The 26,439-nt window shown below is 46.2% G+C and overlaps 1 protein-coding gene across 5 annotated transcripts; it reads left to right on the plus strand.

The window, feature by feature from the left end:
- Window positions 1-2,355: 2,355 nt before the first annotated feature.
- Window positions 2,356-25,815, plus strand: LOC106966380 (cytochrome P450 27C1). Of its 5 annotated transcripts, none has more exons than XM_053214864.1 (9): window positions 2,356-3,576; window positions 10,087-10,277; window positions 11,455-11,654; window positions 13,251-13,460; window positions 14,501-14,664; window positions 18,606-18,772; window positions 19,952-20,030; window positions 20,466-20,669; window positions 24,005-24,290. In XM_053214864.1, exons 1-9 carry the CDS (start codon window positions 3,166-3,168, stop codon window positions 24,047-24,049), a joined length of 1,671 nt encoding a protein of 556 aa, XP_053070839.1. In that variant the 5' UTR covers window positions 2,356-3,165; the 3' UTR covers window positions 24,050-24,290. The 5 variants fall into 5 exon arrangements, with proteins under 5 accessions (XP_053070839.1, XP_053070838.1, XP_026911851.1 ...); XM_053214863.1 differs by lacking the exon at window positions 24,005-24,290 and adding an exon at window positions 24,318-25,815 and having other exon boundaries at window positions 2,363-3,576; window positions 10,090-10,277; XM_027056050.2 differs by lacking the exon at window positions 24,005-24,290 and adding an exon at window positions 24,318-25,815 and having other exon boundaries at window positions 2,367-3,576.
- Window positions 25,816-26,439: the final 624 nt, after the last annotated feature.

The following is a 26,439-nucleotide window of genomic DNA, read 5'->3' on the forward strand; positions in this document are numbered from 1 at the left end:
GTGTAGAATTTATTCGTCCAACTTCTAGAGGGCAACTTTATTTCCTTTATTTCCTCTTGGGTAAGGGCACCTCATTGTTTCCCTCTGTGCTGCCAACAAACTGGTTTTCTTGAGGGAAAACAGCTGTGCAAAATCTCCTGGTTTCAGGTCAGATGGGGACAAATAATGCTGTCCTGTCTACTTGAAATCAGAGTCTCATGTTTGTTTCTCTTGCTCACTCAGGGAGAAAGGAACAGACACATGGACAGTATTTTCCTATTCAGAAACCATTTTTTTTCATCATTTTTTTAGTTGTGTTTCAGATTCTTACAACATTCTACCCTTTATTTTCTCCCATTAAACTTCCCCACAACTATGAGAATCCTTTATTTTACATCAACTACTTTTTTAATTATAAAAGTGACATTCATCAGGAAAAATATCCACACAAAAATTATATAAAAACAGGCAGGCAAACCATAAGAGACTCTTAAATACAGATAACAAACTGATGATTGCTGGTGGGGTGTTGGGTGGGGGGATGGGCTAACGGGGTGAGGGGCATTCTAAGGAAGACAACCGTTGGGATGAGTCCTGGGTAAGTGATGAATCACTAAATTCTATTCCTGAAATCATTATTACACTATATATTAACTAACTAGGATTTAAACTAAAAAAAAAGAAAAGAAAAGAAAAAAAGAAAAAACTAGCACAAAGACCAAAGTAAGTTACTTTATAATTTGTTGTTGTTCGATTGAAAGAAATTTTCCCAATCAGAATGATTTATTCTATTTCTGGGTTCATTTGTGCTTTCCATTAAAAATAATTAGCTACAGAACAGTAATAAGAAAACAGTAAACTGTTCTATCGCAGAATTACAGATTGATAATTTATACCACTGTACTGAGACTCTGAAGTAGTCTTCGGCTTAGTTTCATTAGAGTGTCAGGCAAATGTGAAGAACTAATTTTATTTGGATCCACGATTATGGAGTTAGCTTTACAAGTTACCAGAGATGATACCCTGAGACAGAGAGAGCAAGGGTACTCCCTGAAAACCTATTTCTGTGGATGATTAAATCTTTCTTCCTCCTGGTCTTTATCTGCCTTTACTGTCTTCTACCTTCCTATCTTTACTGCAGGCTTTTTCTTAGTTAGCCCTAATAAAGAACTAGCTGTGTTTTTAATCACTTTACATATAAATCTGTATTTAACAGCTTGTCTAGAATGGACTGAATTGCTTAGGGGTGTCTTTGTTCCGTAGGACCAGTTACCCTCAGAAATATTTTTAAAAGTCTCTAGGAACAAAGTCATTGTGCCATTCTTCATACTCTCCACCTTTTTTTTTTTTTTTTTAAGTCTGTTTAGTTTGAGAGAGAGAGAAAGAGTGTGGTAAGGGCAGAGAGAGAAGGAGAAACAGAATCCCCAGCAGACTCTTTGGTGTCAGCGCAGAGCCTGATGTGGGTCTGGCGCTAGCCATGAGATCATGGCCTGAGCCTAAATCAAGAGTCAGTCACTCAACGGACTGAACTACCTAGGCGCCCCATTGATACTCTCCTAGCACAATTGCTGCCCCATTTCTGCCTGCTGAAATTGAGCCCTGTCTTCAAACCCTGCGGAAAATGCTACCTAGTGTTGTATGGAAACCAGTTTGACAATAAAGTATATTTAAAAAAAAATGCTACTTAAATCCAGAGGTCTTTCCTCTGCACCAGCACCCTTCAACTGGGTGTGATGGCTCTTTCCCACACATCCCCATCATATTGTACCGGTCTTATGACACTGATGGTAATCCGCCTTGGATTTGTGTACCTGCTGTATTCCTCTCACGGGTTATGAGCCCTCAAAGGCAGATTCAGTGTCTCACTCTTTGAATCTCTTGCACCTATCTTTAGAAATAAGAGTTGCTGAGTACTTACTAGTAAATTCTAGAAACTGAATAACTGACCTTTGCTTCACTTTCTTTTTTTAATTTTTTTTTTTTTACATTTATTTATTTTTGAGAGAGAGCACAATTGGGGAAAGGGCAGAGAGAGAGAGAGAGAGACAGAGACAGAGAGAGGGAGACACAGAATCGGAAGCTGGCTCCAGGCTCCGAGCTGCCAGCACAGAGCACAACGCCGGGCTCGAACCCACCGTGAGATCGTGACCTGAGCCGAAGTCCCACGCTTAACCCACTGAGCCACCCAGGCGCCCCTTTGCTTCACTTTCATACTTACTATAATTATAAAACTAGTGGAGATTTAACAGAGCATTAAAGGTGTAAACTACTAGTCAAAGAGTGGGTTATGTTTTGCGTGGTAACAACACTTGGCGTTTGTAGTTTTTGGTTTCGGTTATCGCTGCTGTTTCACCTCCGGCTGCACTAGGACGCCCTGCATGAGGTCTTAAGTAACGCTCTCCGTTTTCGGAGTAAGTGGTTGAGCGGCTCATTCAGAATCTGGGCTCCCTTCCTGAAACCTGAGGACACACTCCTAGGCCGAACCACGCCAAGTCCCTCCCTCGGCGGCCGCTTCCTTTCTGCAGCCAGGCCCTGGGGTCTGAGCCCCTGCTGGCGAACCGCGCTCTCTTCTCACCTTCCCTAGGAGCTGCGTTCCTTTCTCCCAGCCTGTGCAACAGGACCGGTCTTGCTGAGAGACCGGAAACAGGCCAAACGTTCAAGCCAATGTCCAGGCACCCCACTTCTTCACTTCTTGAAGGGGTGCGCTGGGGTAAAAGCCTGGAGGCCCTTGGAGGCCAAACGGAGACCGCGCAATTATCCACGGGAACTTGTGGTAAAATGATCATGTGGCCATTTTACAGTATCACGAGCTATGTGCCAAAACGAACATTTCTGCATGTTGAATTATAACTGCAAGGCTTGAAATCATAAAGTGCGGTTTCCAAAATATGAAAAAAAAAGGTGAATTCGTTTTTTTGCGTATACTCTCCATAGTAATTTTTAAAGAAGAAATGTTTTTTTCAAATCCCGGTAGACTTTTCTTTCCTTTTTTTTTTTTTTTTTTTTGGCCATGGCCAGAAATAGGGTTGAATTTAAAATTTTGTGGTTTTAAAGAAGGCTTAAGGGGTGAATTAGTGCGATGTGAAGAGAAGCTAACCGCCTGGTTCTCCGGCAGTCTAACCACAGACCACCCCCTTTCCCCCAGCCTTAGGGGAGGGAGTCTTTAATACTGGTCTGTGTAAACTGATGCCCAGGCGGAATGAGCTCGAAGGAGCGCCGCGCGCACCAGTTAAAGCGAAGCCAAGAGCCGCCCCAAAGGGCAGCTCCCTACACAAAAAAGTTGCTTCAGTCGACCCACCGACCTGGGCGGCCTCGATGGCCCTGCTGGCGCGAGTCCTGAAAGCCCGTGGGAGCCCGGCGCCCGGGCGCTGGGGGCTCCTGGACGCCGGGGCCCCGAGGCGGTGGCGGCCCGAGGGCGCTCGGCTGTCGGCGGGGGCGCGGGCCGAGGACAAAGGAGCGGGCCGGCGGGGGGCGCCGCGGGCCGGGGGCCGGACCGAGGGGCCCAGGAGCCTCGCCGTTATGCCGGGCCCCCACCCCCTCGCCAACCTGGTGGAGTTCTTCTGGAAGGACGGCTTCGGCCGCATCCACGAGATACAGGTAGCGGCGCGGGGTGGGGGGGGGGGGGGTGGGGGGGGCGCCCAGGAGGACGCCCGGGAGGAGGCGCCCAGGAGGGACTTCGGGGAGGGGCGCCGGGCCAGGCCCGGAAAGGGACGCCGAGGAGGGCCGCACGGGAGGGACTCCAGAGAGGGATCACCGGGCAGGGGCGCCAGGCAGGAGGGGAGCTCAGGGAGGGGGCGCCGGGCAAGGGAGCCAGGGAAGAGGCGCCCAAGAGGGGGGCTCAGGGAGGGGGCGCCGGGCAGGGGAGCCAGGGAGGAGGAGCCCAAGAGGGGGGCTCAGGGAGGGGACGCCGGGCTGGGGCGCCAGGAAGGAGGCGCCCCGGAGGGGTCTCACCGGGTGGGGCACAGGGCAGGGGCGCCGGGCAGGAGGCACCCAGGAGGGGAGCTCAGGGAAGGGTCACCAGGCAGGGGCACCGGGCAGGGGACTCAGGGCAGGAGGCACCCAGGAGGGGGGCTCAGACAGGGACGCCGGGGAGGGCGCTCTGGGGAGGAGGCACAAGGCCCAGCGGGGAAAGGGATGCCAAGGAGTGGCGCCCAGGAGGGACCCCAAGGAGAGTGTACCGGGCAGCGGATGCTGGGGAGGGACGCCGAGCAAGTGGCGCCAAGAGAGAGGCCTCAAGGAGGGCGAGGGCGAGGTCCCCGGACCGGGCGCGCGGGGGAGAGGGCTTTGGGGAGGGAGCCCGGGGAGGGGTGCCGGGGAGCGGTCCCCAGGTAGGAGGCACCGGCGGGCGGAGGCGCGAGCGGGAGCGGGACTTGGTGCGCCCAGCAGAGGGGGTCGCGGTCCAGCCCCGGGAGCGGGAGCGCAGAGAGCGGCTCGGAGCTCTCCAGGGCACCGTGTCTAACAGACCGAGGTCATGTGGCGTCCGTTTCTAGGCCTTTTGGGTTATGTTTTATAAATGGAAAACAAGCACCTCCCATCCTCCAAAACCTGAGGTTCAGAGGCCACAGGTAGCTTAGCCTCTTAAATGATGGGGTCACCACACGAATGTCAATGAACCTGGGCAGGCTGCCAGGACTGGGGCAGGGACCTAGTCGTTCCAACTACGGGGGGGAGTGTTGGGACCGGCCCAGAGTGCAGTTTCCCATCTTGACCCGAGTTTTGCCTTTCCTCTCCCCACCGCAATTTGCAATCTGTCTTCCATTGCAAGGTGATCCTCCCCATCAAGGGTCGTGGGATCCCCTTTCCTCTCACTGACTGTGGCAGCTGCTTCTTCCACTTGACTTCATTTTTTCAGGGCTCGCACCCCAGGGCACACTTACTTCTGGGCTCTGGGCCTTCTGACTTCTCCCAAGACCCCTTCCCCATTCCCATTCCCCCCCCCCCCCATTTGCTTTTGTTCAAAGCTTATTCTCCTCCTTTTGTAACCACCCACCCCGGGTGTGGTCAAGGTCATTCCCTCAACCAATAAACATACCTGATGGTGCAGAGACCCTGACTGGGTTGGAGAAGCAGAAACTTCATTAGGAGAAAAAACAGTAGAACTCCGGAGCAAGTTAAAAAAAATTTTTTTAATGTTTATTTATTTTTGAGAGACAGAGAAAGAGAGAGAGAGAGCAGGGGAGGGGCAGAGAGAGAGAGAGAGGGAGAGAGAATTCCAAGCAGGCTCCATGCTGTCAGCACAGAGCTAGATTCAGGGCTTGATCGCACAAACCATGATATCATGACCTGAGCTGAAATCAAGAGTCAGAGGCTTAACCAACTAAGGTTAAGGTGCCCCAGGAACAAGTTTAATTTGGTTGAAATTCCTGCCCCTTCTCTCCATCCCCTACACAGTTTTTTCCTGGACATGCTTCTTAGAGGTGAAAAATGATTTTCTTTTCCATGTGGAATCTGTACATAAGATATCAGGATGATACTTTTAAAATGGGATTTGCAATGTTTTGTTATTTACTGTGGACAAGTCAATACGGCTTGATTTTTTTTGTTTTTGTTTATCTACTTCTATCTACCTCTGCTTCTATCTGATTTTATCCTCACAGTCTAAGCACCCCCCTCCCCTGTTGGTTTCCCCCCCCACTCCCCCTTCCCCCCACAGGGTTCTTTGAGAAGCAGACCACTGTTAAAACCTACATCTCTGGGAGGAGCCACCTAGAAGGCCACCTCTCCACAACCAGAAAGTGTCTCAGTTCAGATGGGTATTTTCCCTGCATCTGCCATGCTCCTGGCCATCACCCTAAACCCTGCCCTTCTGCCTGAGGCTCAGATGATGCCTTTCACCATGGTCCGTCATGAGTGGTGGTGCACACCTGTCAGAGGACAGTCGTAGAACTGACTCATCTGTGCTTTCTTGCAACATGGCAGATGGGCCCCAAGGGTTTCCAGCTTGGTTGTCCTTCTGGGCTCCCCTTTTCCTTTATTTCCAAATAGTGCTCATTTGCAAGAGCACGAATCCCCTTGTGACTCCTCTGAGGACCCCACAGGAGTGCTTTATGGCCTTGGGTTTCCCCACTTGAGGTGTGCTCAGGTTGTTCCAGACTGAATAAGGTTCTAGGAAAGCCCTCTGCCCTGCTCTCCAGGCTCCTGAGGCACTTGTAGGAGGAAGAGGGTTATTCTGTTACCATACCTCCAGCTTACTGTACTTGACTCGTGATCACAGAGAGTTCTATCAAGGCTTATACATTTTTTTTTAAGGTTTGTTTATTTTTGAGACAGAGACAGAGCATGAATGGGGGAGGGTCAGAGAGAAGGAGACACAGAATCCGAAACAGGCTCCAGGCTCCAAGCTGTCAGCACAGAGCCCGACGCAGGGCTTGAACTCACAAACCATGAGATCATGACCTGAGCCAAAGTCGGCCACTTAACCAACTGAGCCACCCAGGAGCCCCAATCAAGTCTTTCATGTACAGGTGGAAAAGGCCCAAAGTGTTGGCGGAGTCACTTGCCTGAGGTCACATAGCTAGTTAGTGGTAGAGCATACACCCTGACCCATGTCACCAGCAGCCATTTCAGATGGGACAGAACAGGAGGGCCCTGTGTTCTCATGCTAGCCCTCCACAAGCACCTGTGGAGTCTTGGCTAATAACTTATTCTCCCTGAACTCCAGTTGCTTCATCTGCGCAGAAGTCTGACCATCCTCATCCATCTCACAACCTATTGTGAGGTCAGGTGAAATTTGTAAACTGTAATAATAACAAGTAAATACTAATAATGAACATTTATAGAGCTCTTTTCATGTGCCAGGCACAGTTCCAAGTCCTCTGTGTGAGGCAAGTTCTATTATTTGCCTGTTTTGCAGGTGAGGAAACTGAAGTACAGTGGACCTTAACTTCCCAAGGGTGCTTAGCTTGTAAACTGTGAGCTAAGATTCAAATTCCAGAGTCTGTGCTCTTAATGTCTAGGCAAATTCTAAGTGCTAGGACTGACTATACTGTTCTGCAGTCCACTAGCAAAAAGTGCCATACATTATCCAGGTCATGCATCTTGTTCTTTCTCCCGCCTGGTCAGTTGCTCCCTTGTGCTGATGGTGCCCATTCAGTAGCTGGATTCGCCTGAGAAGTGACCCATTTCCCAGTAGTTGCTATTAACACTCATCTCATCAGTGGCTCCTTTTCAGAGACCCAGAGGAACATTCCAGTTGATTCTTAGTGTCTTTATCTATGGGGGGGGAGAATGTCATCCAGGTTGATAAGGAAGTGAACATCTTCTACCTAAGGAGTAGAAGGGAGAATGGAAAGACAACAGACCCTCTGGCCTGCCATTTCTGAGGCAAAGAGTTGGGGTGATAAGAAATGTTGGCAGATACCAAAGAGAGACTTAGTCATTTTCCGCATGCTCAGCCTTGGCTATGCCACACTGACCCAGGCTAGAGGGTACTTTCTCTCTCTCTATTTCTCTCTTATTTATTTGTTTAACCCATTTACGTTTATTGTAATTTCTCATTGTTTTTTGGTAACAGCACTATTGAGATGTATAATTTACATACTATGCAATAGTCACCCCAGTCAATCCTAGAACAGGTTCATAACCTTACAAAGAAACCCCATATTGTTTCTTTTAGCTATCACTCTCCAACTCTCCATTCCCCCAGCCTTCAGCAACCACTAATTTACTTTATGTCTCTATAGACTGGCCTATTCTGGACATTTCATATAACTGGAATCATAATATGTGGTCTTTTGCATCTGGGTTCTTTCACTGAGCATCATGTTTTCAAGGTTCATCTATGTTGTGGCGTGTACCAGTACCTCATTTCTTTTTATGGACAAATAATATCCCAGTGTAAGCATATACTACATTTTGCTTATCCATCAGTTGAGAAACATTTGGATTGTTTCCACCTTTTTGCTAATTATGAATAATGCTGCTGTGAATATTTGGTATAAGTTTATTTTTGACATATGCTTTCATTTCTTTGGATTTATGTCTAGGAGTGGAATTGCTGGGCCAAGTAGTAACTGTCTATTTAATCATTTGAGGAACTGCCGGAATGTTTCTGAAAGTGGCTGCACTATGTACATTCCTACCAGCAGTGTAAGAGCATTGTGATTTCTCCACATCCTTGCCAGGGCTTGTTGTTACCTGTCTGTTTGAGTATAACCATCCTAGTGGGTGGGAAGTGGTGTCTTATTGTGATTTTGATTTGCATTCCCCTGATGACTAATGATGTTGAGCTTCTTTACATCTGCTCATTCTCCATTTGTATTTCTTCTTTGGAGAAATGTCCATTCAAATAATTGCCCAGTTTTTAATAAGTTCATTGTTTTATTGAGTTGTTTTTTATATATTTTACATACAAATCCCTTATCATATATGTGCTTTGCAAATATTTTTTCAATTCTGGGGGTTGTCTTTACTTTCTTTGAAACACAAAAGTTTTAAAATTTTGATGAAATCCAATCATCTGTTTTTTCTTTTGTTGTTTGTGGTTTTGGTGTTGTATCTTAAGACACCATTGCCAAATTCAAGATCCTGAAGATTTACCCCTATCATTTCCTCTAAGAATTTTATGGTTTTGGTTCTTACATTTAGGGCTTGAACAATTTTGAGGTAATTTTTATGTTTGGCATGACAGAAGGATATAAATTCATTCTTTGCCTATAGATATCCAGTTGTCCCAGTACCATTTGTTGAAGAAACTATTCTTTTCCTATTTACCTGTTTAATTGTCTTGGCACTGGCATCCTTGTTGAAAATCATTTGACCACAAATGTATGGATTTCTTTCTTTCTTTTTTCAAGTTCATTTGTTTATTTTGAGAGAGAAAGAGAGAGAGAAAGAGAGCAGAGGAGGGGCAGAGAGAGGAGAGAGAGAATCCCACACAGGCTCTGTGCTGTCAGTGCAAAGCCCAATGTGGGGCTCAATCCCATGAACCATGAGATCATGACCCTGAGCTGAAATCAAGAGTCGGATGCTTAACCAACTGAGTTACCCAAGTGAGCCTGTATGGTTTATTTCTGAACTCTCAATTCTACTCCAGTGGTTTAGATGTTTATTCTTATGTCAGTACTACACTGTTTTGATTATTGTTGTTTTTGTAGAAAGTTTTGTAATAGGGATCAGGAAACCCTTAAACTTCACTCTTTTTTTTTTCAAGGTCATTTTTGCTATTCTGGGTCCCTTGCATGTCCGTATGAATTTTAAGCTTGTCAATTTCTACAAAGAAGCCAACTGAAATTCTGATAGAGATTATGTTGAATCTATGGGTCAGTTTGGGGAGTATTGCCATCTTAATAATATTAAATCTTCCAATCCATGAACATGGGATATCTTTCCATTTTTTAGCTCTTCTTTAATTTCTTTCAATGATCTTTTATAGTTTTCAGAGTGTTAGTTTTGCACTCTTTTCTCAAATTTATTTCTAAGCATTTTATTCTTTTTGATGCTATTATTAATGGAATTGTTTTCATAATCTTACTTTTGGATTGTTCATTGCTAGTGTATGGAAATACAACTGACTTTTGTATTTTGATCTTATGTCATGCAAGCTTGCTGAACTTGTTTATTAATTCTGACAGTTTTTTAGTGAATTCTTTAGAATTTTCTGTATGTGAGATCATGTCATCTGTGATTAGAGATAGCTTTACTTCTCTCTTTCTAATCTGGATGACTTTTCTTTCATTTTCGCACTGGGGGCTATTTTTACAGGTTCATTACAGGTTGTCTGCAGAGGGTTCTCCCTCTGCAGAGTAGGGAGGCAGAGCAGCTGAGGGCCTGGAACAGGGGGTTGGCACAGTCTTTTTGGCTCAGGCCATTGAAGGCTCTGCAACTCATCTCCACCCATAATAACATTTCTCTCTTGTTGTTCCACACAGCTAAGTATTGTTAAAAACATAGCTCTAAAGAATAAGAAAACTTAGTGAATATGATTAATGATGTGAAAGTACGTTTATCTCAGGAATATTTAAAGTCACAACTCTGATTCAGCTCTGTATAATGTAGAGCTTTCCTCTGCCCCAGTTTTTTGCTCCCCTAAAACACAGAAATGTTCATGTCAAAGGTATATCATATCTGTGCATTTTTTCCTTTTTTGGTTTCTCCATGGTATTGCAGCAGAAGCACACACGGGAATATGGAAAAATCTTCAAGTCTCACTTTGGTCCTCAGTTTGTAGTATCTATTGCAGACCGAGACATGGTGGCTCAGGTGCTCCGGGCAGAGGGGGCTGCGCCCCAGAGAGCCAACATGGGGTCCTGGCAGGAGTACCGACACTTACGAGGGAGATCCACCGGGCTCATCTCGGCGTGAGTATGTGGCCTGGTCAGGCCATGGGTGGGAGTGGGGAGCCCAGGGAGACCCCTGCCTGGATGCTGGGCTCTGAAAACCAGCCTTAATAAATTGTAGAACTCCCAGTGGAATAGTGTCAAAACAGCCTCCTTGTGTGATTTCCTAAATACTGGTGTGGAGGGCCCTGTCCCTTCTCCTCTGGGAAGAGGTTAGATGGCAGGGACAAGGCTGGGTCACACTAGCCTGGTAAAGGGGGAGAGCTGTTTCTCAAGCAGTGCTCTGAGGCTGTAGGTGTCCATTCAGTGACAACCAGGGTGGGGCGGGTGCTCACAGAGCCTCTCTGTGGGCAGGAGAGGAGGCAGGCAGCTACTCTAGGAGACCTTGGGGAAGGGCCGAGAGCCTTCCTCCGTGGATCACCATGTGATGATGTTCCCAACTCACAACAGGCTTTGATTATTACTTGTAAACAAGCCTCACGGAGACCTCTGTGCCCTCTAAGAAAGAGCTAATCAGCACAGTCTCAGGCAGGGAGGAGAACACAAGCCTCTGTGGATCCCCTGGTCCAAATCCCTTTGGTTTGGAAATTCTATCTGTGGTTCTTTGGTATATATGCCCTTATATATGAACTAGGGAGAAATACAACCATCGGTTTCTCAAATGAGGTAAATAAAAGCTGTGACTGGATGTCACCAGGATCCCTCAACTTCTGCTCTGAGGGAAATAATCAAACACCTCCTCCCTGTGAGTCTGGCCCCAGATGGGGAGTGACCAAATGCTAGAAAAGGTCTCTGCTCTCTGCCCTATCACCTGCGGCTTGCATCGCTGTGGGCCCCGGAGCTCAGTTCAGGGCTCAGCAGTTCATACACATAAACTTTTCTCTCTTTTGCTAATCACAACAGCTTCATGTCTCTTTATTATAATATTATTGCAAGGTTTTTCAAAGGAAATCATATTCCTTTTATAAAGATGATTCCCAGTGGCAATCTTTCCCCTTAAAGTTTGCTTCCCGTTAAAGCTCTGACCAACTGCGAGACTGAAGTTACTCCCCTCCCCCTGCACAGTGTCTTAATTCCATTGGGATCGGCAGATCTGGCTGGTTTTTTTATGGCTGGGGGAGCTCTCAGAGGTTCTCTGAGTTCTTTTCCAGAATGTCAATGGAAGTAAGATTATTTGAAACTCACTTTACTCTTCTAGGGAGGGTGAACAATGGCTCAAGATGAGACGTGTATTGAGACAAAGAATTCTGAAACCGAGAGACGTGGCCATTTTTTCAGGAGAAATCAACCAAGTTATTGCAGATTTAATTAAAAGAATCTACATCCTCAGGAGCCAGGCCGAAGATGGAGAGACTGTGACCAGTATCAATGACCTTTTCTTCAAATATTCAATGGAAGGTGAGGTGAAGTCAGGAGGGAGATGGAAGAACGGACATGTGCCAAACATAGGAGTTCTCATTCACTGGGCATGTCCTGTGTCCCCACAGGCATTGTGCTGAGCCCTGTACCCACACATGTGACCCTCACCTGCTAACTGAGCCCGGTGTACCGCCACTGGTTTGCACGTGGGCAAACTGACAAACCATCTCCATTTTTACTGGCAGAAACTTAGTCTCAAATCGGGTCTTTTTAACTCAAGAATCATGCTCCTAAATTACCGTACATCTTGCTTTAGCACAATTTGTAAAAACCATTAGAAGTTCAGAGGGCCTCTACTACAGTCATTGTAGCTTTTAAAATTTGTGTGGGACGGGTAGGACATTGCCATGTCCTAAAATCAAAAATCAAATCTCAAAGGTATTCACTGAAAAGTCCCCTCATTCTCCCTCTCTCCTGACCTGGTGAGGTCACCAGTGTCTTCAAGGGATATTTTATGCACATACAAGGGGATACATGTGAATAGTCTTTTTACCTAAAATGAAACAAAACAGTAGCATACCACTTTATTCTGTACTTTGCTTTTTCCTAAGGAACTTCTGTCAGTTTTCTCCTTTATTTATTTATTTATTTACTCACTTACTTACTTAAAATTGTTTATTCATTTAGTTTTGAGAGAGAGAGAGCAAGACAGTGCACAAGCAGGGGAGGGGCAGAGAGAGGGAGACACAGAATAGGAAGCAGGCTCTAGGCTCTGAGCTGTCAGCACAGAGCCTGACGTGGGGCTTGAATGCATGAACTGTGAGATCATGACCTGAGCCGAAGTTAGATGCTTAACCAACTGAGCCACCCAGCGCCCCTCTCCTTTTTTAAAAGATTTTTTAAAAAATTTATTTGAGAGAGAAAGAGTGCACATGTGTGCACTAGAGAGGGTGGGGGAGAGACGGAGAGGCAGAGAGTCCTAAGCAGGCTCCGTGCTGTCAATGCAGAGACTGAAGTGGGGCTTGGTCTCACAAACTGAGATCATGACCTGAGGTGAAATCAAAGTCGATACTTAACTGACTGAGCCACCCAGGTGCCCTGCCCCCCCCGTCTTTTTTTTTTTAACGCATGCTTACCTTACTTCAAATTTAATTTTTAAGTGAACTTTTTAAAGTTCTAGTAATGCTTGCCAAATCTAGTAACGCAATCAACAGGGTGGAGTTGTAAACACTGGAAAATCCTGATGCATTGAGGCTGTTCCCTCTCTTCCTATGGCTCTCTTGGCCAGGGGCTCCCCCCTCTGTGGCCCAGAGGAGCCACCTTTCAATTCCCCAAGGTTGGGCAAGGGGCTGATAGGTTGGGTGCTTTGGGTCCTGGGTGTAGAACAAACCGTGGGGAGGGGGGTGTGATGAGGTGAAGCCCCACCAGGTGGAAGGAAGGACCTGCCGGCTGTCAGCACTGAGTGTGCAGCGCCCTGTAACCCGGGAGGTGGTGGAGAAGACGACCGGTGGTGGAACAGAGCCTCCCTTCCGAAGGGCAGCTCCATCGCTTTTGAAAGTGACTTTTGTGGCTAGATATGGCCTGTTGATACTGCAAGTAACCTAGAAGCAGGTTTAAACTCTCTTTCCCGGGCAGGAGTGGCCACCATCCTGTATGAGAGCCGCCTGGGCTGCCTGGAAAACAGCGTCCCGCAGCTGACCGTGGACTACATCGAGGCGCTGGGGCTCATGTTCAGCATGTTCAAGACCTCCATGTACGCGGGCGCCATCCCCCGGTGGCTCCGCCCCTTCGTCCCGAAACCCTGGCGGGAATTCTGCAGGTCCTGGGACGGACTCTTCAAATTCAGTAAGTGAAGAATTCAGGGGCACCTGTTGTCCAGCCAGCCGACCTGACTGCCTTTACTCGTGGTGTATCTAACGCTTGTGCAGACAGAGGGGAGCTCCGCGGGGGATGAGCTGACACATGTTATTTGGACCGCTTATTTGGACAGATTTCTTGGATGAAAAAAAGCGTGTGGGTGGCTACTACAAGCAACCTGACCAATTTCTCATTTTTAGATTCTTCTCATTTTGGCAAACTTGCTAGCAGTGATATAGGCAAGTAAATGTTGCCTAAGGGAGACGATGTCTTTAGTCCAGTAATTCTGTCATTGCTGAAAATGAGTGGGCCTGGGCACACTCATTTGAACATTCTTCTTTGCAGCTGTTTGGAAGAGACAAATTCCTGTTTTCTTACTGGGTGAAACAAACTAAGAAGTAATACTTTGTTCCAACTCAACAAAGCAAGATCCGTTTTCCTACATGGCCAAAAATTTCACTAAAAAAGTTTCCTATACTATATGTTGACTAACTTGAATTTAAATACATAAAAAAAAAAAAAAGAATTTCCCAAAACAAAAGATTTCCAAAATGTTTATTAGAACAGTGTTTCTAGAACAATACTAACTTTGAAAGAAGTATCCTACGGTGCCTTTTGAAGAGGCCAACGTTCATTTGAATATATGTGTCCTGATGGACTCACTATGCCACTATCTTTTTTATGGTAACATGGCCTTTATAGTCAATCCATTGCCCCTTCTGGAAACATGGTGGGATAAAAAAAAGTGGGGGGGAAGGATCTGTATTCTTGTTACTCCAATCCTTTTTTGGCTATTTGATGAATAAAGCGAACATTTGCAAATATCTTCTAGATTATTTTCAGAGGAAAAAAAAAGATGCTTAGCTTGTCTTTAACTTTTCATTCATTTATACAGACAGGCCCACTGATGAGGTTCCCAGATTGATGGTAAATTAGCTTTGGAACCTGCCACAGATTAAGTTATCGGGAGGACGAAGAGATTGTTCTCAACCAGAATGTCTTTCAAGAGGAATACTCTTTTCAAACAGGCCAGATCCACGTGGACAATAAGCTGAGGGACATACAGTGCCACATGGACCGAGGGGAGACAGTGAGGGGCGGGCTGCTCTCTTGCCTCTTCCTCAGTCAGGAGCTGACGCTGGAGGAGATCTACGCCAACATGACCGAGATGCTGCTGGCGGGCGTCGACACGGTGAGCGGCTTGGCTTTTCTGTCTTCTCCATTAGCAGAGCGTGGTGAAAGCCGGTGGCCTTGCCCAGTAATCTCATACGCGTTTGTACCAGCTGGACGCCTGCCTCACTGCTGAAAGGCTCCAGGAGAAAACTCTAACGTTTAAATAATATATATGTATTTCAAACGTAAAAGCGTAATTCTGCAAAAAAGGTAATCCCCATTCACTTATCACACACACAAAGTAACAATTATGTTTTAATGCCTGAAAAATCATTCCTGATTTGCAAACATTGAACCATTCCTTCATGATATCAGAAATGAAGAAGGCACAGACGTTAAAAACCTTATTGTTTATCATTTAAAGTATTAAAGGTCATGGAGAGCTCCACGGTTCATCTCATAAAGCCATGTAACTTTTAAACCAAAACTTACTAAAGAGGGCAGAAAGAAGGAAAAGTGTAGGAGCGCCTGGGTGGCTCAGTCGATTGAGCATCTGACTCTTGATTTAGGCTCAGGTCATGACCCCAGGCTTATGGGATCGATCCCCATGTCCAGCTCCGTGCTGAGTGTGGAGCCTGCTTGAGATTCTCTCTCTCTCTCTCTCTCTCTCTCTCTCTCTCTCTCTCTCTCTCTCCCTCCCCCCCCCCCGCCTGCCCCTCTCCCCTATTTGCACATGTGCGCTTTCTCTCTCTAAAATTTAAAAAAAGAAAGAGAAGTGTAATGAACAGTTTGAGTTATGAACATGTGTGCGTATCAGTCTTAAAATCCTAATGAATAGATTTATTGTGGCAGATGCATAATGTACTGTGACCAAGGAAGGGTGGCCGTCAGAGTGAAACAGTACTGCCAAGTGACTGGGTGGGAATTCTGTACCCTCCTGTTAAGTGACAAATGAAGGTGCAGAAAAGTGAGTGTGCTGTGCTCATGTTGGTAAAGCAAACAGTGGCTTGGCACTGGCCCGTCTGTGTGCATGTGGAGGAGGTACGGAGGGTGCACACTGGATTGTTAACATGGGTTACTGGCTGGGAGTGGGAACCATGTTTTCTCCAAAATCATTATAATAATGTATAATAGGATACCATTATTCATGTGTGGAAAATGATACACATGTGGGTATAGTTACAAAGACATTTTTAAATTTGCTAAAAGGAAGTAGTGAAACAGGAATAAGGCACAGACCTCCTGTTTAAAGGGAGCACCCCTCCCCTCCAAGTTGACTTATTTTTATTATAATGGGACATAAACATGTAAAAGCAAAAACATTAGCATACACTCCTTATTCTTATGGATCTTCCACAACATAAAACAAAAACAATTTCAATCAAATACAAACTAACCAATGAAATCAAGGCGATCAATGAAAACTCTAATCAGCTGTGGGAATGTGATGGGTGGTGTGGGTTTCCTTGAATGCGGAAACAATGAGTGAGTGGATGGCCTTGCCTCTAAGCAGATTTGGGTGCATTGTGCCTCCTGCCGCCTGGTGGTAGCTAAGAGCATCACATGAGGTGGAGCACAGAAAGGAAGGGACGGTCTCACAACTTCATATTTGTTTCCTAACTTATTACTTTACAAAACCTTTAGGGGCACCTGGGTGGCTCAGTCGGTTGAACATCCGACTTCGACTCAGGTCATGATCTCACGGTTTGTGAATTCGAGCCCCGTTCAGGCTCTGTGCTGACAGCTTGGAGCCTGGAGCCTACTTCAAATTCTGTTTTTCCCTCTCTCCCTGCCCCTCTCCAACTTGTGCTCTCTCTCTCAAAAATAAATAAACATTTAAAAACAAACAAACAAACAAACAAACAAACCCTTTATTACAGTGTAATATATGCACCAGAAACTGCATCCACCGAAACGGTACAATTTGATACAAATTGCTGGCAGATACAGGATAAAGCACAATGCAGTCATTCATGAAACCACCACCACAATCAAGATCCTGAACATTCCTACCACCCCTGCAGTTTCCTCACCCTTATTTCAGTCCATCTCTTCCCACACCCCTGCCCCAGGCAACCGCCAATCTGCTCTCTGACACTGAGCATCAGTTCGCACTTTTCTAGAAATTTATAGAAATAGAATCATACATACAGTGTGTATTTTGCACCCAGCTTCCTTCACTCAGCAAAATGACTTCAAAGCAGTTTATTCTTTTTTATTACCAAGGACAGACATCCCTTGCTTTATTGTGCTTCACAGATAATGTTTTTGTTTGTTTGTTTGTGTGTTTACTAATAGAAGTTTGTGGCCACCCTGCGTTGAGCAAGTCTGGTGGGGCCATTTTTCCAACAGCACCTGCTCACTTTGTGTCTCTGTGTCATATTTTGACAAATCTTGCAACATTTCTAACTTTTTCATTATTGCTATATTTGTTGTAACATAATACATATTATATTTGTTGTAACATACAATATATAAATATATATAATAAAGAATCACTGGTCTGTGATCAGTGATTACCACTTGCTGAAAGCTCAGGTGATGGTTAGCATTTTTTAGCAATAAAGTATTTTTTTTTCTTTTTTTAATTTTCTTTTTTTTAATTATTATTTTTTTAACTTATTTTTTTAAGTTTATATCCAAGTTAGTTAGCTTATAGTGCAACAATGATTTCAGGAGTATATTCCTTACTGCCCCTTACCCATTAGCAATAAAGTATTTTTTAAGGTATGTACATTGGGTTTTTTTAAAGACATAATGCTATTTCATGCTTAATTGATTACAGTGTAGTGTAAATATAACTTTTATATGCACCAGGAAACCAAAAAATTCATTTGACTTGCTTTGTTGTGATATTCATTTTATTATGGCGGTCTAGAGCCCAACACTCAATGTCTCCAAGGTATGCCTGTCATATTCCATTGTCTGGATATACCGCATTTGGTTTTTCCACATAAATGTAATTTTAATAGACATTTCTAAGTGATTCCCTTACCATTTATAAAGAAGAATTTGTACATTATATATATTACAGAAGAGCTTGCCCTCTAAACACATATAATATTTATTACAGGGAAATGATATCAGTATGGCCGACTTACTTTAAATTTTTTTTAGGCAAAAGAAAGGGCATTTATACTGTGGAATTTCCTTGCTTATAAGAGAGTGAAACACAGTCACATAGATAATAGTGAAAATGTGGTGAAAGTCTTGGAGGATAAAATAGAATTATTCTCAATAACCAGAAATGTAATTCTTCAGTCTGAGTGGTATAAAAAATGACACTGCTTGGGGTGTCTGGGTGGCTCAGTTGGTTAAGTGTCTGACTCTTGATTTCAGCTCAGGTCTTGATCTCAAGGTCGAGAGTTCAAGCTGAGTTGGGCTCTGTGCTGGGTGTGAACGCCTACTTAAAAAAAAAAAAAAGACACTGTTTTGCATAAATGAGTTATTAAATCCTTATAGGTTGCTTTACTTGATAAGTGCATGGAAACTAGAGCTAATGAGTAATCCTGCCACAGATGAGGCAGCCAGAGCGGGCCTCGCCCAGGTATTGTGGACTATGGAATGCCAGAAGGTTGAACAGTTCCCCAGGCTGATGGGCAGTCTCAGGCCCTTTCTAGCAAAAGCCAGATGACCCTTGCAAAGAAGGTCACAGGAAGTTCCAGACACAACTTCCAGACTTGACCAGCATCCCCAAGTCCTCTCAGACTCCACTGAAGAGGAGGCAGATTGCTTTTAAGTGATCCAAAGAAGTTCTAACATAATTTTTCCTCTGGCTTTTTATCGAAAGAGCAATTGAATCACACAATTGATGTGACTTTCCAAAGTATTTTTTTTTTCTGGAGTGAATTAGGAAACTCACCTTTGTTTTGGTAAGACCTAACATACTCCGATGGAGTTTTACGAACGTGACTTTTCACATATGCTTATGTTCACATGACTTCATGCCTGATGTTGCCTGCTGCTTAAATCTTTGGTGTTGCTCACTCCTGTGCCTATGTCTGCCGGTTTCTTTATTAGACATCGTTCACATTATCCTGGGCAGTGTATCTCCTTGCGAGGCACCCAGAAGTGCAGCAGACCGTGTATCGGGAGATAGTTAAGAATTTGGGGGAAAGACATGTCCCAACGGCAGCCGATGTCCCCAAAGTCCCATTGGTCAGAGCTCTGCTGAAGGAAACCTTGAGGTAAAAGCCTTGCCAAAACTGTGCCTTTTAAGTCTCTGATTTCTTATCGTGACGACTCATGCTTTTGACTAAAAACCGGGTCCAAAACAAATGTGCCAACATCCTTCAGTGGCCGAAATGTTGAGGAAGGAGCTATTTATGGCTATCTTTGTTCCCTCTCTGACCTTGTCAGAATAGTAGAAAGGCTATTCTGTTTTACAGTTTGAAATATTAATTTTTCTTCATAAAGCCCTTTGGAGCCCTCTGCTTTAGTGATTTGGTTCACCACGCTCCCCAGTGTGCTCCTGGATCAGTACTCCTAGGTGTCTGTTCCTCTGAAGGTAAACCAGAACAAGACTGATTTATTAGGAAAATATTTTGGGGCTGTTTGGCTAATTATCAGGCCTGCTTACAAAAGACTGTGGTTCTTGTGTGGATATGCTAGTTGGACTGGAGACACCAAACAGCGAGGCTCATTCAGTCCCTGACAGGGCTTCACCGACACTCGGAAAAGCCGGGATGTGAGGGCTCTGGGTGGCCATGGGTGGACTTGGGTGGGAGGTGGTGGGATTAGGTGGCCAGTGAACCTTCTTCCTCCTTTGAGGTTCAAGGATCCTGAACACAGTGTTCCTCTGTGGAGGAAATGCCTTGACAAAGAGCAGAAGTTATTTACATAGTACCCATTATAATAATTGGATTCTCAGTCTACAGCATGTTGTTTAACCTTGGGGGGGAGAAAAATAACTAGCTGTGTGTTTACTGGTATTTGTCAATTAAAGTTTTACTCAGAGTTTTCTCCGGATTGCCTAAGACAATCCAAACACGGACGTGCATTTCTCAAAATGTGTTTCCTGGACCCCCAAGTCCTGTGGACTATTCCTTGATAAAGGGGTCCTGGGTGCATGTAAGTTTCAGAATTTCTTCCACACTCTCCCTCCTGGGAACACAATAGTACGTTCAAGGCTCTGCTTTGTGTTTTGTGCACATTTTTGACTGTGGGACTTTCCTTCGCATCCCTCAGAATACTCGCTGGCCATAGCTAAGGAGCCACAAAGGTCCTTGCGAGATTTCTTAGTTGAAACCGGACCATGTGTTACATTGTAGAAAACGAAAATGGCAAAATAGCCAGACTTTTCGAAAATTTAGCACAATATTTTAAAAGTGGCTGTTCCATTCCTGCTTCCACTGGTTCTTTTCCAGGCTGTTTCCAGTGCTTCCAGGGAACGGCCGAATCACCCAGGAAGACCTGGTTGTTGGCGGGTACCTGATTCCCAAAGGCGTAAGTTTGGCTGCCAGGGTGTGGGCACTTGGGCTCTGCCGTGTGGCTGAATGGGAAATGTGCTGGTATGTTGACGAAGCCCTTGCGCCCAAGCAAATATCAGTAGGTTCCTTTCCTTCTGCACGTATTGCACGATGAAGACGGGGCTTCGGAAGCGAGGAGCAGAAGCAAAGCCAGAGATTTTTGTAGCTCGCAGGCTTCTCCCTCCCTCCCTGAGAGGCCTGTGGACACAGCAGTTGTGGGGGTTGGAGGGTTGGGGGGGTTTGAAGGACCTGAATCTCCTGCTCAGCTCCTGAGGGAGGATTGCCATCCTGGGGGCCCTCCTCCTGGCCAGAAGTGCCTCTGGAGGGACTGTCCACCCGGGGCTCTTGCCTCTGCTCTGCCTTCACGCCATCCTGTTCTTTATTCCTTTTCGGTTGCAAATGGTGTCCTCAGACCCAGCTGGCCCTCTGCCACTATGCCACTTCCTACGAGGATGAGAACTTCCCTCGGGCCAAGGAGTTCCGGCCGGAGCGCTGGCTGCGGAAAGGAAGCCTGGACAGAGTGGACAACTTTGGGTCAATCCCCTTCGGGTTCGGGGTTCGGAGCTGCATTGGGCGGAGAATTGCAGAACTGGAGATCCACCTCGTCGTGATCCAGGTAGGTATGTGGGTCCGGACGTTGGCCTTCCGCCTTGGCCTGGTTTACGGGGCTCTGTTGGACCAAGGCTTGGGTGGGAGAAGAGATGTGATTTGGAAAACTCAAAAGCAAGAGCTTCATGTTAAGTCCCTTTTATATTTTAAAATGCCACCCCCCACAGTAGCCACCTTCCTTAGTCCCCTGGCCACCTGCTGAGCCTCTTGCCTCCTTGGACTTGTAGGGCAGCAATTCAGGCCCTTGGAGACCTGAAGGACCGGGGTGTGTACATGTGGGTGTTGTAGGGTGTATAGGGGCCCGAGAGCTCAACTCTTGTCACACTAGGAGCTCTGGGCACATGTGAACGGGAAGGTGTCAAATCAGTGGTCCTCAAACGTTATGGAGAGAAAAGGCACTAGGGGGCTCCTTAAAATGTAGGTTCCAGGACCCCACCGCAGAGAGAGTAATTTGGTGGGTCTGGGATGGGCCTGCTGGGCGATTCGGACTCCAGTGACCACTGGGCTGCACTCTAAGAGATGTGTGAACCAGCCACTCACACAGCGCAGTGGTTCTCACACTTGTTTAGGCTGCCAAACATCAGGAAGGCTTTGTTCTTGTTGGAGAATACCTTACATTTAATCTCTTAATACTAAAATAGATGCTTTTTGGCCTATACTATACTAAGTAATGTCTGAAGGAAATTTCATAAAAGAAAAGACTTTGAGGGGCGCCTGGGTGGCGCAGTCGGTTAAGCGTCCGACTTCAGCCAGGTCATGATCTCACGGTCCGTGAGTTCGAGCCCCGCGTCAGGCTCTGGGCTGATGGCTCGGAGCCTGGAGCCTGTTTCCGATTCTGTGTCTCCCTCTCTCTCTGCCCCTCCCCCGTTCATGCTCTGTCTCTCTCTGTGCCAAAAATAAATAAACGTTGAAAAAAAAAATTAAAAAAAAAAAAAAAGAAAAGACTTTGATAGAGAAAATTAAACCTAGGTTTAATTAGGTTGTCTTGCAAATTTAGGAAGACTGTGATGAGCCTAGCTTAGCCATGGAAGGCCTTGGCCCAAGTTTTGGGAGCTATTGTCATTGACGTTGCATTGGAAGAACACGGAGAATACCTCATGACCCAAGCTCCCCATTTTACTGATGACGAAACTGAGGCTCAGAGAGTTGGAGCCACTTGCCACAGTTAGAGAATGACAGGTGCATGGCACGACCCAGGCGTCTTGACTCCTTCCTGCATCCCCTGCCCCCCCATATCATAGAGGGGCTTTCCTGAAGCCTCACAGAGTTTAGAGCAGAGCGCTGAGGGGTTGGGACCTTGATGACAGTAAGAGAGAGGGCGTAAGGCACCATGGAAGCCTGGTCAGCCTGGGAGGGGTGGAGAGGGATTCTGGATGGTGGGTGCTTGGGGCTCTCTGAGAGCTGGAGAAGTTGAGGGGCTACTGCCCAGTGGGAGAGGACATACAGGGAAGTGTGGGGGGAAGGCACCTCTCTGGAGTTGGGTGGCTCAGGTCAGGGAAGCTTGGTGGCCGGTGTGTGTAAAGGGCCATTCCCACCTCTGTCGGGATGTGTTGGCTGCTGGCAAGGTTCAGGGGTGTCACCAGAGCAGCTGTCCTGGGGACCGTGGGACGCTGGCCCATCCAGTCGTGTCGGAGGTGAGAGGCAGCTCAGTGAGGTGTTGATTCCAGGGCGAGTAGGGCCCGGTTCAGCTGTTTTCTGTTTCTGACACTCTGGGCAGCCTTCTCAGCCACGCCGAGCTCATTTCCTTATTCACAAAATGGGCCAAATGCCTACTTCTTGGTTGTGTGGGGACTAAGCAGTGTCCATACGTGGTCTGTGCCGACGGGCCAGGAGCTGCTCTTGTCTCTGCTCTGCTCTGAGTGTCTGCCCTCGGCTTTTCAGGAAGGTCTTAGGCTCCATAAAACTCTGCTGTACATTGTGTGGCCACGTCCCGGACAGGCTGAGGCCATTTCCTACCAAGGGTCATTCAGGCAGGCGTGGAGCTCACTGCTTCCCCTGCTCTGGCTGCCCGAAGGACCAGAGGCCACTGCGAGAGCAAGAGAGGCCAGCCTTGCCCGATGCTCCTGTTGGCAGAGGGTCAGGAACAGGGTGTTTGGTGGCAGTGATGGGGTTTTGTTTGGTGCTATTAACATACAAATGGATCTGCTTCATTTTTTTTTTTTTTTTTTTTTTTTTTGCAAGAGAGAGACATAGTGCAAGCAGGGTAGTGGCAGAGAGAGAGGGAGGCACAGAATCCGAAGCAGGCTCCAGGCTCTGAGCTGTTAGCACGGAGCCTGCCTGACACGGGGCTCGAACTCACGGACTGTGAGATCATGACCTGAGCCGAAGTTGGACGCCTAACCAACTGAGCCCCCCAGGTGCCCCATCAGAGTTCTCATTTCTACTTGTGCGAATACAGAAAAGGAACATCGCTATTTGTAATTGTCAGGGAGAAAAAAAGAGAGAGAAGGCACACGTAAACTGTGTTAGCAATGTGGAGGAGACAGCAAAAAATGCAGTTGTCGATTTTTTTTAAATTTATTTATTTATTTATTTTGAGAAAGAAAGGGAGGGAGAGAGTGAGCACAGGAGGGGCAGAGAGAGAGGGAGAGACAGAGAATCCCAAGCAGGCTCCACACTGTCAGCACAGAGCCCAATGCAGGGCTTGAATTCACGAACCATGAGATTGTGACCTGAGCCGAAGTCAGATGCTTAACCTTCTGAGCCACACAGGCGCCCATGTGTGTTCTGACACAGGTCTTTAGAGCAAGTTGCTGTGTTCCTGAGCCCACTGGTGGCCTGGAACGTCAGGCCACGGCCGCTTGGTCGGGGAGGTTATTGCTTTAGGTTGACGCATACTTTGGTGCTTTTTAAAACTCGTTCTGGAGGTTGTCTCTAGTTTTATCTTGAGTGGTAAGGCTGGTTCTCCTTCTGGACCGTAGAAATGAGAAATGGGATCAAAGGTACAGATCAAGAATATTTAATATTTTTTTAGCGTTTATTTACTCTTGAGAGAGAGACAGAGAGACAGACTGTGCAGGCTCCAGGCTCTGAGCTGTCAGCACAGAGCCCGACATGGGGCTCGAACTCATGAACCATGAGATCATGATCTGAGCTGAAGTCAGAGGCTTAACTGACTGAGCCACCCAGGCGCCCCCAGATCAAGAATATTTAAATTAAGGAGAAATTAAGGACATTTATCACTGAAGCCTGTTGGAATGATTCACCTGCCCCCCACCCCCCGGCGGTGTGCTCCCCTGGGTCTGTATCACCTCAGATCCCCAGCCGGAGGGAAACCTGGGATTTCACTTTATCTCTCTGTCCTCCTTGCTCCTTTGATTTGTTCTTTCCCTCCACCTAAAGAGGAAGCAGAGGAGTTGGAGCTTTGAGATGGCTGAGAAAGCCTAAGTCATTTGAACATCGTGTCTGCATACCTTTGTCATGTGAGCTTCACGGTTGCTCAGTGGACAGACCAGGCTCCTGTGCAGGACCTGGTGCTGCTTTCAGAAGCATGGCATCTCCCTTGCACCGTCCTGACGGGGATTGGCGTCCTGCCTACTTCCTGGGCTCCCTGCAGCCCGCAGCCATCACGGGCAGGTGAGGGGCCCTCATTTGGAGCACTGCGAGTCCTGTACTATCCCAATTTTGAATCCCCCTTCTCTCTTTCTCTTCTTAGTTGCTTCAGCATTTTGAGATCAAGACATCTTCTTGGACTAAAGCAGTTCCTGCCAAAACCCATGGGCTTCTGACGCCAGGGGGACCCATCCACGTGCGTTTTGTTAACAGAAAGTGATCCTGGATTTTTAAACCCAGCCAGCCACCTGCCACAAACCAGTGTCAACTGATGATGGTGGAGGAAGGAAATCTTCACTTTCAGAGGCTGTCTTGCTGATAAGCTGGCCTCCCTCCATGTTTTGCAAGACTCCTAAATCTTTAGGCAAAGCAATGTGAAAAAATTATTTGGCTTTTGCAAACCAGAGCTGCCTTTTCTTTGGGGAAATGGCTGTTTAAAAACCAGTGGCACTGAATTCTCACGTCTCCTATGTGGTCTTACTTGATATTCAGTTAGGCGTAGTCTCCTATGCATTTCTGCAAGGAAATGTTGGCTTGCTTATAAATTCAGTGCTTGAATATATGTTCTGTAATGCTGCACCAGGACCCTGTCAGGAGGCAAGCTCAACTTATTGTTTCTAATCTGACGAGGAAACGTGTCTCTGTAAGACCACAATTATGGGAAGAAAGCGCCAGAGTCAACATTTTATCCTGAGCAGGGCTCAAAGTTAAAAAAACCATATTCTTACTTTTCTCTCCAAACTGGTGCTTCCTTTTCCAGTGATGGCTCTTAAAGAAGTTGAATGTTAGTTTTTGTTTAAAAGAAATAATCAATAAAATAGAGAACTCCTGGTGAAACCAAGAATAATTGGGTTTTCTAACCGAGTGTAAACACTGAGCAGATGTATAAGAAAGAAAACCTGACAGGGTGGAATGTCATAGTCTCGGCTGAGAAAAATGAATTACAGAAGCATCGTGGAAAACAGCGTAACTTTAGTACATTTTTATTGCGAGGAAAAATAAACATGTAAATGGACATGCTGTAGATAAAATAATATTTTTATCTTCATGGTGTTAGTTTAAAGATCTGGACTGGAAACGTGATCCAGCGGCTGGTGCTTATGTAAGGCTCCAAGTGGATGCCTTGGGCCTCGGCACTGTTCGCTCGTGCCAAGTTCTGCTGCCTCTCCTGCTACTTGCTGGTCGCTAATAAGAAAAAAACACCATTTGATAACATTCTCTCTGCATGGTCGTGCTTGAAACTGCTTGTTCTCAATCCCATAAATCTTTGCCCATAACGCTTCCCCCAAATCACTTCCCTACGAATACATACCGTACGTCTCCCCTGCCTTTAGTTAGTCGGGTTGCAAAATAACCCTCCAGTAAAGTAGAAATCATATTCATTTCACATACTGTTTTTGTTAAAGTATGTAACAATATTAAATCTGTGTGAGAAGACAGAATAACTGTAGTATGAGAGCTGTAAAAATATGTACAGTTAAATATGAAATGATGTCCTAATAACTGACAAAATGTTGGATTACTTTGAGGTATGTAAGCTTTTATAAACCAGCTATGATTCTATTCTGTTTGTGACTGAAATTAAAAAGAATTGAGACTAAGCAACCTGAAGGGACCTCTTATTCTACAAGGCACCCCCCTCCCCTCTTCCCCCGCCCCCTGCCCCGTGAACTCTGGCCCTGCCTGGCCATTGGCACACGCTGAAGAGCTGGAGTGCAGGTCAGGTGGATAACCGCTGCTCAGCTCTCCGTCTCATGAACAGAGGGACAGACAGACCTTAGGAGCCTCCTGAGGTGACGCAACAGGAAGCAGATGGCAGGGACTATCAAGTGTTCTTACCAAAGAAATGGAAATTGTATTGGGGAAGCCTGTAGGTTTACTACCAGCTCATAGGAAACACAGAGGAACAAGTTCAAACTCCACGACAGTTACCATATGGTTTCACTCATAAGTGGAATCTAAAAACAGAACCCAAATGAATAAACAGACCAAAAGCAGAATTGGACCTAGAAATACAGAGAACAAACCGGTGGTTGCCACAGGGAAGGGGTGGGGGAGGGGCAAACAATGGGTGAGGGGGTGTGGGAGGTCCAGGCTTCCTATCATGGCATGAATAAGTCACGGGGACAGAGGGCACAGCCTAGGGGATATAGTCTGGTCCTGTGATAGTGGATGCTGGCAGACGGTAGCTATGCTTGTGGGGAGCACAGTATAATGTATCAACT

The sequence above is a fragment of the Acinonyx jubatus genome, chromosome C1 (genome assembly GCF_027475565.1).
Source record: "Acinonyx jubatus isolate Ajub_Pintada_27869175 chromosome C1, VMU_Ajub_asm_v1.0, whole genome shotgun sequence".
NCBI classification, from domain to species: Eukaryota; Metazoa; Chordata; class Mammalia; order Carnivora; family Felidae; genus Acinonyx; species Acinonyx jubatus.

Excerpts from the sequence above, each read along its gene's own strand:
- LOC106966380 (XM_027056050.2), top strand. The coding sequence starts at position 3,166 with ATGCCCAGGCGGAATGAGCTCGAAGGAGCGCCGCGCGCACCAGTTAAA. Across the intron at positions 10,278-11,454 it reads TCCACCGGGCTCATCTCGGC|GGAGGGTGAACAATGGCTCA; the intron begins GTGAGTATGTGG and ends TTACTCTTCTAG. Across the intron at positions 20,670-24,317 it reads TCCACCTCGTCGTGATCCAG|TTGCTTCAGCATTTTGAGAT; the intron begins GTAGGTATGTGG and ends TTCTCTTCTTAG.